The sequence below is a fragment of the Myotis brandtii genome, unplaced genomic scaffold (genome assembly GCF_000412655.1).
Source record: "Myotis brandtii unplaced genomic scaffold, ASM41265v1 scaffold251, whole genome shotgun sequence".
NCBI lineage: Eukaryota > Metazoa > Chordata > Mammalia > Chiroptera > Vespertilionidae > Myotis > Myotis brandtii.
Genome location: NW_005359516.1, coordinates 2821079 through 2832776, shown reverse-complemented (window position 1 = coordinate 2832776; position 11698 = coordinate 2821079). Strand labels below are relative to the sequence as shown.

Genomic DNA, 11698 nt, shown 5'->3' with positions numbered 1-11698 from the left:
GGCCGGGGAGAGGACACTGGGGGAAAAGGGAGACTTATGTAATACTTCCAGTGGTCGGCAAACTGCGGCTCGGCAAACAGCAGCTCGCGAGCCACATGCGGCTCTTTGGCTTCTTGAGTGTGGCTCTTCCACAAAATACTGACTTCTGTGCTTGGGCCATGAAGTTTTAATTGCACTGTACATGCGCGCCCGCACGTGGTATTTTGTGGAAGAGTCACACTCAAGGGGCCAAAGAGCCGCAGTTTGCCAACCACGGCTTTAAACAATAAAGAATTTTTTTAAAAGTTACATTACAAATGGAAGAGGAATTTTTTTCATTAGCTTAAGTCTTGTGTGTGTGTGTGTTTATAAAAAAAACAGTTTATTTCAGAGAACATGGGAGAGGGAGAGAAAGAAACATCAATGATGAAAAAGCATTGATCAGTTGTGTCCTGCACATCCACACTGGGGATTGAGCCCAAAACCGGGATATGTGCCCTGACCAGGAATCAAACCATGACCTCCTAGTTCATAGTTGACGCTCAACCACTAAGTCACAGCAGCTGGGCTAGACTTAAGTCTTTAGCTGATTGTTTTGTATGTTCTCTGCTGGTCAGGTGGAGTGACTGTTAATCTAGTGCCACCTTTGCTTTAATACATATAAAATGATAGTTTTAAAATTTTTCACTTATTTTTGCAGAGGAAGACTTAGAGGGAAAAACAGAAGAAGAAATAGAAATGATGAAGATAATGGGATTTGCCTCCTTTGACTCAACAAAAGTAAGTAAAACTTGAAGCCAGTTATGCAGTTTGAATTGAATTAATCCATTATGACTGTCCCATTTTTTCATATTTTTTTACTGTTGACTATGTAATTGCTTCCATTGATACAAGTTTATTCAGTTAAAAGACAATAACTGTCTGTGTGAAGGGGTTTAAGGGTACAGAGAAGGAAGCAGTGGGGTGCCATTGAATCCAGGGAGTGTTTGCCTGGGATGATGTTGAGTTAGATCTTAAAGGGCCAGTACAAAGAAGAAGAAGAGGATCATTTTAAGTAGAAGGAGGAGTTCAGGAAAATGCCCTGTAGACATGAAGTAGCATAGTGTATTGTGGGAATTTCAAATTTAGTGGCTGTTAAAAAAAATGCTGATGGGCCACTGACTACAGTGAGGCTGGAAATAGAGGTAGGAAGCAAATCATGACAGACTTTTGCTGCCCTTTGTCATGCTAAGGAATTTAGAGTTGATTTTTTTTATATATATATTTTTTATTATTGATAGTATTGCAGATATCTCCAATTTTCCCTCCCTTCCCCCCTCCCTCCCACCTTCCCAAGAGATGATTCTTTAGGTGGTGAGAGAAAGCAAAGATTTTTAAGAAAATGAGTGATAGGATTTGTATGTGTTTTAGGGCAGCCTTGGAGCACATTTGGGAGGCATTTACTAGGTGTACCGGTTAATAATGTGGATTTTTTTCAATAGATGGAGTTACACATATGTTGATATATATGCGATTTGATATGTATGCTATTTTGTTGTAACAACAAGCTCAACAAGCTTCAAAACTTCATATGTCAAATTTTCTGAAGGTGTTAACATCATAGATATTTTTACGCTTAAAAATGTTGAATTTTGTGCCAAAAAAGCATCTGCGGAAAGTTTTAATTCATTACTTTATTTTGAAGAAAAGTGCTGCTGAAAGTTATCGTATACTTCGGGAAGCTTATGGTGAACATGCTCCATCTCAAGATACTTGTTCTTGGGAGGTCAAAATCCTGCACCTCAAGTAATTTACCCATTATTCTTCCCTTCCCCCAAAATGTAGTGAAAACAGGAAAGTAAGATCAAATATATTTATTTTAGCTCCACTTTAAATATGTGCCTCATTTGTATATGCCTTTAGGCCAGTGAGTAAGAATCCTTTTTTTCCCTAACACAGACTGATAGGGTACACTCCCATGAGTAATAATGAGGAAAGGGGAGATTGAGGGTCATGTGTGTGAGGGCTGTGTGTGTGTGTGTGTGTGTGAGAGAGAGGGAGAGAGAGAGAGGGAGAGAATGCAAGTGAGCGCTAACCGATGATGTTCATACATTTAACAATCATTTTCTGAGCACCTGCAAGTGCAGTGGCCTAGGATGTGAGGATGCAAAGGTGACTCAAAGGCATATCCCTCCCTCAAGAAGCTTGCAGTCTCATAGGGGAAATGACATTAAGTGTATACATCATGATAATGCAGGTTGGAACATGGTGGGTATCGATGCCTCTGGATCATTTGAATTGAGCCTTGAATGATGTATAAGCACCACATAGTTGAAGATAACCGATGGGAGTTGGGATTGTAATTCAGGCATGAGGAAAAGCAAGTGGTGAGTTAACTTGGCTGAATCAAAAGACCCATAAAGGAATTAATGAAAAAGAGGGTAGAAGCCACATGAGAAAAGGCCAAGATATAAGTGACACTCAACATTAGCATATGTTACTCTGTATTCTGATTTCTGATTTAAAAACCCAAATTGCAAGGCCTGTGTAAGAAATGGGATTTAGATGAATGGTGACCGATCCAGCCATAATTTGAAAAAGTGAATTTTTCTAGAGAAAATACCGTTAACTTATATATGGTTTCAAAGAATTCTTTAACCAAAAGAGGTTAGGATCTGCTACACTATTTCCCTTCATGCCTTGCACGTAATACATAAACCAGGAATGTTTCTTGATTTGAATATTGTATTATTTGCTTATGTGTGACTATAAAAAGGTGAACAGAAGTGTAATACTTGGGAGCTCATGAGATATCATCAGGATCTGAAAATTCTTTTTCTCATTGGCCTACCTCATTCTTAGATGGATCTTGCCATGTAAGTCTGTCTATAGGATGCAATTCTTTTGATCAAGGTATTTAATGTATCCTTCCTGTTTTTATAATTTATATATTGCTTTTCTCCAGGGAAAAAAGTTGGATGGTTCTGTAAATGCCTATGCCATAAATGTGTCTCAGAAGAGGAAGTACAGGTATGCATTACCCCCATTATTATGTTTGAACCAATAATATAAATCATGTGCTTGAGAAAGAATTTATTATCGGATAATTATTTGTAGGAAATGTAGCAATCTTCCGTACAGTCCCTTGTTTCAGTCTTCCTTGCTTATATTCTGGTGTGTTAATTTCTGATTTACATGTGAACTAATTATTATAGAGAATGGTAGTTGGCTTAAATCTTTTACAACTGTATAGATAGTTCTTCAGAACATTTTTTAAAGTCTTTTTACTTTAATTTCATTATAATTATAGATTTAAAAAATAAATCACTCCTGAATTACTCACTTGGATTGATGATGTAAGGATTTCAACTGTAAATATATTAAGTACACACATTTTATTAATAGCATGGGACAATTCATACTTGAAATCTTACTGAATTCCTAATGAATGGAAAAGGCAAGAACACATCTTCAAACATTGCCTTACTCTCTACCGTTATCACTGATAAAAGACTAATATTCCAATAAATTTAGAATATGAATAATGTGATTTGAGAATGCTGGTGAGTTAACACGTTAAGCGCCCAGCCTGTTTTGTCTTCCGGAGGGAAAGTATAGTGTCAGTCACCGGTGACTGACTGGGCGTTTAACGTTTTAAGGAACCAGAATCATCACTGACATTCCTTTGTAAAGCTCCCTTTAAATAGAGTGTTATGGAGAAAACCAGTCCAGTATGCAATCAGATTTACTTGGCAGGTACCTGTTTTGAACTCCGCTCTGTATCCTTTAACTAGGTGTTTGGTGTTACTTAAAATAAATAAATTGATTTTTTTTTAAGTCTGTGGAATCTTCTCAAATAATTTTGAAAGTATATTTCCATACTTCTATTTGGATTTTACAGAAATCTTTAATGCTGTTGCTTATTTTGAAAGTGAAGTAATCTCTTCTTACTGTACATTAAATAATCTTGAATACTTCTTACCCTATACTTTGCCATCTTAAAGGTTATTTATAGGTGTAATTTCAGAAGCATCTCATTTTTTATAGAGAGAGAGGAAGGGGGAAAAAGAGAGAGAAACATCAATTTGTTGTTGCACTTATTTCTTGATTGATTGATTCTTGTATGTGCCCTGATTGGGGATAGAACTTGCAACCTTGGCATATTGGGATGATGCTCTAAACAACTAAGCAGCCTGACCAGGACCATGGATATTTTTTCACGAGAGGAGTCCAGAATTTTTTTTTTAATGAACATTGAATTTTTTCTTCTTCTCATAGGCAGTACATGAATCGCAAAGGTGGATTCAACAGACCTTTGGATTTCATTGCGTGAGAATTGAAATGTTGAAGAATGATTTTTTCCCCCCTCATCATGATCAGAAGAGTGCATTTTGTATTTTGTATTTCATATGCATCAAAACAGGACAGGATCACAGCCCTTCCTCCTTGTAAAGTAAGAAAATTTTATCTTTGATGTGTGCAGTTCACTTACCTTGCCTCAAAAGAAGAAATGTTAAATATTACATTTTTTTCTTTTAGGAAGTATCATTTGGGGCAATCATCAACCCCATTTTTTGTCTTATTCCTGTGGAAGCTGTATATGTTTTCTTCTTGGATGCTCGTTAGGACTTTTTAAAACACATAAAAAAGTAATTTGGATGTAAGTGTCTCAAATAAAGCAATTATTTCTACCTCTCTGTATTTGATAAATATTTTATTACTGTGTAAAATATCTCCCTACACATTTTCTTTTTTCATGCATAGATTTAGATATGATTCCTAGTAGTTAAAAAATTAAAAGAATGAAAAAGTATAACTGGATTTTTGTATCTTCTGAGGGTTTTTTCCTCAGTACCACTTATTACTTTCCCCCCATTTTTAAAAGCAATAAATGCTTATTTAAAAAAAAACAAAACACCACACACACACACACACACACACACACACACAAAACAACGTGGGAAAAAACCAAACAGTAAAAGAAAAGCCAAAATCACCTATAACCTACCCCCAGGAACACTCAATGTTACTATTTTGGTATATATCTTTTCAGGATCCTATGGGTGTATATTTCCTACTCCCTACCATGAGATAAGAATGCAGTTCTCTTTTGCTAATCCTTTTTCTCCCATGTGCTGTGAATATCTTTTTAATATTCGTACATATTCTTTGGAAACTTAGCTTTTAGGAGGTAGTTGGTTGTACCATAATTTTTTATTAACAAATCATTTACTTGGTGAACATTGGCTTCCCTCCTATGATTTGTTGTAAGTAGTATCCCTGTTACATATATCTTTTTGTACTTGTTGCATTATTTCCTCTGGTTCGGTTCTTAAATGTGAGATAAAGGTGTGTGTGTGTGCGCACGTGCGCACATGTTTTAAGGGTTTTGGTACATATATATGGCTAGAAAGGTAACAATGGACTCTGACAGTAAGGTATGGGCATTCCCATTTTATACACATGTACTAATACTGGGTGTAATTTATTTAAAGTTTCTAATCTGATGAGTAAAGTATTGGTATTTGCTTTTAATTTATTTAATTTCTGGGGAGGAGGAACATTTTAAAAACATGTTCGCCATATATATTCCTTTGTAAAATGCTAATTCTAAATCTTGGTTCCATTTGTGTTTTGGCAAGTTTTCTTTTTCTTACTTGAAGGAAACTCTTTTTATATTGAAAATAATAAACATTACCCATTCTATTTCACATCTCATTGGTATTTGAGCTCCGTAGTTAGATTTTAAATTTGGGTTGTTTGTTTGTTTTTGAGTACAAGCACATGGAACACAATTTGGATAGCACAAAGGATATAAAGTGATGAGCTAATTGTGTATCTTTTCAGAGATATACGCAAATATATATTTTATTCAAATGTAAGCAAACTTTACACACTATTTTGCAACAAGCCTTTTTTTCACTTGTAAATCTTAAGATTATTTCTTATCAGCACATGTAATATTGCCTCTTTTTTAAAAATCATCAAGTATGGTTTATTTCAGAATGTTGTAATCTATTACTTTTTTTAAAATACTATAATCATGGTCCTTGTATGTACACGATTTTATGTTTCTTTAGCTGGATTTTTAAATCCTTCATTGCATCTGAAATTTGACCATTTATTATAGTTCTTTAAAAGCTTTCCTGGCAGGTCATTCCATAGAAAGAAAAGAGTAGTAACCTACTAGTACACGAGGCTAGTACTCACGGATTGTCTTATCTTTTCATTTCTTCTCTCTCTCTCTCTCTCTCGTTGAATGTATTAGGGAGATAGTGGTTAATAAAACCATATGGGTTTTAAAATAAAAAAAAGAATGAATAAATAAATAAAAAGAAAAGTAGTAGAATGACTGCATTGAATAATACAGTGTGCAGAGAGCACCTTGGTTCATTTGCTCCCCGTGAAACACAGTAGGCATTATTATCTCCGTTTCCCAGATGAGAAAGCTGAGGCTTTTCAGACCATAAAGGCAGATATAATTAGTGTTTATACTACAGGTTGCCTTCAGTGCTTAAATATTTGAGTGTGCTACATTAGCTGCACAACTTGTAGTACCCATTGCATGAGTGTCACTGCCTTAGTCAGTCAGATTATTTTGCTTGGACTTTTTGCAAGCTGAGCTAAATAGACTCCCAAACCCCCACTCACCAAAACTTGTACATCTGTAAATTATCCAGGACGAGGACTGTCTGACCATACATGTGCACACCCAGTTGTTTGAATAGGGAAGCTAAAAATTCTGGGATAAAATAATATAACCCAAACCAAATTACAGGTCTTTGGATTGTCATCTTCGTTTGGTGTTAGTAGAGATTTGACTTGAGATCCTCAAGGCAACATAGTTGTAAAGAAATTATCTGAGCCCAACTGTGGCTCAGTGTTTGAGAGAAGACCTATGAACCAGGAAGTCACAGTTCGATTCCTGGTTAGGGCACATGCCTGGATTGCAGGCTTGATCCCTAGTGGGGGGCATGCAGGAGGTAGCCTATCAATGATCCTCTCTCATCATTTATGTTTTTCTCTCACCCTCTTCTTATCTCTCTGAAATCAATAGGAATTTTTTTTTTTTTTTAAGAAATCTGAAAATACCTGGTAGGTCAATAGGTATGTGCTCATCAGCTAACACCAAAGAAATAGAGAAGGAGGAAATCTTTTAAAATCCAGAGATAAGACACCTCTGATTCTAAGAGAAGTCTTGGTTTGAAGGATCTTTTATCCAGCAGATTGATTCTGTAAGAATAACAAAGATAGAAGGAACATCCTCATCTTCCTCTAACAGGCTGCTGCCCCTCAATGGGCATAAATTACACCAAATCTTCTATTTTCACATATCTAAATGTTATGAGTGCTTCAGGGCTCAATCCCTGGGCGATTTGTGTGACTTCAAACATCTCCTGTCATGGCTCTTGAATTTATACTTCCAGCTTGACCATTTTACTGAATTCCAGGCTTGTATATGCACCTAGATTATTAGGCACCTCAAATTTAAAATTAACTGAACTCTCATTTCCCTGCCCAGCCTTCTTTGAGGCTTTCCCACCTCATTAAATGGCTCGCTCCTTCACTCATTTCTCTGCTCAGACCAAAATCCTTAGGGTCATTCTTAACTCCTCTCTTTCTCCTGTACTCCATATCTGATTCATTAGCCAATTCTTTTGACTCTTATTTGAGAATATAATTTGAATCCACTTTTTTGTTCAGATTTATTGAAGTGTAATTGACAAAATTATAAGGTATTTCAAGTATACATCGTAGTGATTTGATACATGTTGAAACTGACCACTCTTACCACCTATATAACCTAAGCCATCGCTCTTGCCTAGACTACTCTAGTGGCCTCCTGATAACTCCCCTTCCTTCTCTTGCTGCCTCCGTTTATTCTCCATCCAGCAGCAGAGGTGAACCTTTTAAAATGTGCATCAAATTGTGTTGTTCCTGCCTCTGGTAATTTTCTGTGATTTAGAATAAGTCTAGTTCTTACTGTGGTCCACAAGCCTGAAGTCTGGACCCTGTCATCCCACAGCCTCCCCCTCATCCTACTGCACTCAGCCACGCTGCTGGCCTCCTTGCTGTTCCTTCCGAACAAGTGTGCATCTACCTAAGAGTCTTCCCACTTGTTCCTCCTGGAATGTTCCTCCTCCCCTACAAATACCCCTCTGGCCCTCCCTACCCCAGAAACCACGTTCTGTCTCTAAAGATGTGTCTAATGTGGACATTTTCATATAAATGGATATTTCATGTGAGTGGAATTATACAATAATTTAGTCTTTTGTGTCTGACTTGTTTCACTTAGCATAATGTTTTCAAGGTTCATCTATACTGTAACATGTATCAATACTTTATTACTTCTTTTTTTTAATTCTCCCCGAGGATATTTTTTCTATTGACTTTTTTCTTTATGTTTTTATTGATTTTTAGAGAGAGAAAAAGGGAGAGGCATATAGAGATATAAAAACATCGATGAGAGAGAAACATCGATTGGCTGCCTCCTGCACGCCCCATTCTGGGATTCGAGCCTGCAACCCAGGCATGTGCCCTGACCAGGAATTGAACCAGTGACCTCCTGGTTCATGGGCTAATGCTCAACCACTGAGCCACACCAGCCTTTATTTTTAGAGAGAGTGGGAGAGAGGTGGAGAAACAGAGAAACATCCATGTGAGAGAGACACATCGTTTGGTTGCCTCCTGCATGCGCCCAGACAGGGATCGAACCTGCAAAAGGTACATGCCCTTGACTGGAATCAACCAGCCACACTTCAGTCCAAGGGCTGGCACTCTAACTACTGAGCAACCTCTAGGGCCTTTACTTTTATGGTTGAATAATATTCTGTTCTATCACATACCACATTTTTATTTATAATGTATCAGTTTATGGGCATTTTGGCTATTATGAATAGTGGTGCTATGAACAGTCACTGCCTTGGAAATGTTTCTATGCCAGTTTATGTACCTCTACTCTTTTTTTTTTAGCTGCTACATAGTGTTTTGTGTACTATATATATCACTTGGTTAGTCATTCCTTTGTTTTTGAAATATTTGTAGAATAACTAATTTTTGCAAAGCAGTGTTCTTTTTTTTTATTTTTTATTTTATTGATTTTTTTACAGAGAGGAAGGGAGAGAGATAGAGAGTTAGAAACATTGATGAGAGAGAAACATCGATCAGCTGCCTCCTGCACATCCCCTACTGGGGATGTGTCCGCAACCCAGGTACATGCCCTTGACCGGAATTGAACCTGGGACCTTTCAGTCTGCAGGCCGACGCTCTATCCACTGAGCCAAACCAGTTCCGGCCAAAGCAGTGTTTTAAAGATTTTTAAAACTTAATATCATGTCATTAGATGTCATGGTATTGAGGTGTCCAAAGTAACCACAAAGATGGGGATTGATATTATTGAAGTAGGAAATTCCAGTCCTGATTTTTACACTTCAAAGAACAAAATAAGTTCCTCAAAAATTTATTTACAGCCGTAACCTGTTTGGCTCAGTGGATAGAGCGTCAGCCTGCAGACTGAAAGGTCCCAGGTTCGATTCCGGTCAAGGGCATGTAGCTTGGTTGCGGGCACATCCCCAGTAGGAGGTGTGCAGGAGGCAGCTGATTGATGTTTCTCTCTCATCGATGTTTCTAACTCTCTATCTCTCTCCCTTCCTCTCTGTAAAATCAATAAAAAATATATATTTTTAAAATTTATTTACCAATTTTTATTTTATTGTCATAGTGGTTAAGAAGTGTCAAACTCTGTTACAAATAAGGTGTTTTACTTTATTTTGGAACTTTTTAGACATTTAAAATTGTAATACACCAGCTATCTTTTCCTTGCCACTCTGAGGTACTCGCTGAAGAATTCTGTCAGAACTCCCATAGCATTTAATGAACCTGCTGCTCATTCAGCATTTACATACTGTCCCATGCCCACCTGGGGTATGTAAGCCCCTCCAAGTCAGGAGACTGAGTCTTAGCTTTCTAAAAGATGCAGTAAAGATTATATGATGGGTAATATAGCTTATGTCTTTGTGCTTTCCCATTTTCAACATTTTCTTTTTACTTCCCAATTCTATTAGTTGATCTTAATGCCTCTCTAAGATATATAAACTATTGTCATGCCATATTTATGCTGTGACGCATCAATTTATTTAAATTTCTGATAATAAAAGTCAGGTTCAAACATTCTAGAATTTCCTATTTTTATTTTGGGGGTTGTGCCTATCAGTCAATGCTTATGTAATGCTCTGAGGTTCTAGGCGCTAGGGGTCATCACTTCTACTTTGTTTTAGGATTTTCAGTACTTCAAAATCTGCACCTTCAGGTTATCTTATTTACTTGGTCATTGTATATATTTGTGTAAAATAATTTCTAGAAAAACAAAACAAAACCTTTATTTTGTATTTACTGCTTGATTTCCAGTAGATGGCACCAAATACCCTTTAAAATTCTTGATGCTAATTCCTAGTTGGTGTTGCTGGCTAATTCATGTTTCTTCCACCACCACCAGGGAACAGTAATGATCCATTCTTTGGTCTAATCCTCTGATTGTTACATAACTTAGTATTTTTTTGTGAAGTGTAAGATAGACCTGTTGGTGTTCAAATTTTAATTTGCTATTTCTGACTCAGATTTCAATGTTTTCTTTATTTTTTTATGTGTGATTTTCAATCAGGGTTATTCTAGGGGAAAGATCATGCTACAAAAATAAGAATAGGTTAGAAAAAAAAAGAATTGAAGGTAAGAGAGGAAGAATAAAGAGATATGCTGAATGTTAGATGGAGTGTCGTCCTGGGCACCAAATGGTCTTGGATTCTGTTCCTGGTCAGGGCACATACCCGGTTTGCTGGCTTGATCCCCAAAGCAAAACATCAGTGTTTCTCTTTCTCCCTCTAACCTTCCTCTCTCAAATCAGTAAAAACATATCCTCAGATGAGGATATTTTTAAAAAGCATACAAAATCCAAAATTAAGATGACATCAAAGCGTATTCATTATGATTTCCTAATTCGTTTTACAAATAACTTGTAATTTTAAAAAGTCCTTAAAAATAGTCTTTAAAATTGTTATATCCTCATTCTCATCTCCAATTTTTTGTGCTTGTTGGAAAACGTTGCCTTCAGTATGTGTATATACTAGTGTTTTTTAAAAAATCAGCTTTTAGATCCAATTAACCATTAAAATCAGAAGTGTTTCCTATATGTTAGGCATAATTTACAATGTTTATTCTATCAGGTTTATTTAATTTTAATGGATCTGTCAACCATTAAAAAGAACCCTTTTAAAATTTCCCATAATTACCTTTAAATGCTTTTCTTTCTTTTTCCTCAGAGTTTTAAGTGTCAGTGTTTTGTGACTCATCTAGAAATCTATTTCATTTTCTTTAGAACAAACTACTAATGGGAGCATTGGTATTGCATGGGCTCTGGGTGAAGCAGATCAAGGTACAGTTCCCATCTCTGGCTGAATGACTAGGAAAGTCATTTAGTTTCTGTGGACCTCAGTTTCCTCATTTGCAAAATGTAAATAAGTAACCTACCTGATGTGAGGTTTGGAGATAATTTATGTAAACTACCTGACACAAAGTAAGCTCTATTTTCACATATTGGCAACAATTGCCAACTTTAAAAAAAAAAAAAAGATTATGGTTTCTCAGAATATTTTTTCTTTCCTTTTTTTGGTGACTTTTTAAAATATATATATTTTATTGATTTTTTTTTTTTTTTTTTTTTTTTTAAAGAGAGAAGGGGGGGGGT

At 36.3% G+C, this 11698-nt stretch overlaps 1 protein-coding gene across 1 annotated transcript in view; it reads left to right on the top strand.

Moving 5' to 3' along the window:
- The window catches only part of LOC102252996 (U4/U6.U5 small nuclear ribonucleoprotein 27 kDa protein), an 8046-nt gene extending 3395 nt beyond the window's left edge, over positions 1-4651 (top strand). The window contains exons 4-7 of the mRNA XM_014540945.1: positions 680-759; positions 2924-2988; positions 4237-4411; positions 4498-4651. Coding sequence (XP_014396431.1) covers positions 680-759; positions 2924-2988; positions 4237-4291 — 200 coding nt within the window. The 3' untranslated portion in view covers positions 4292-4411; positions 4498-4651. The remainder of the gene's footprint in view (positions 1-679; positions 760-2923; positions 2989-4236; positions 4412-4497) is intronic.
- The last annotated feature ends 7047 nt before the right edge of the window (positions 4652-11698 follow it).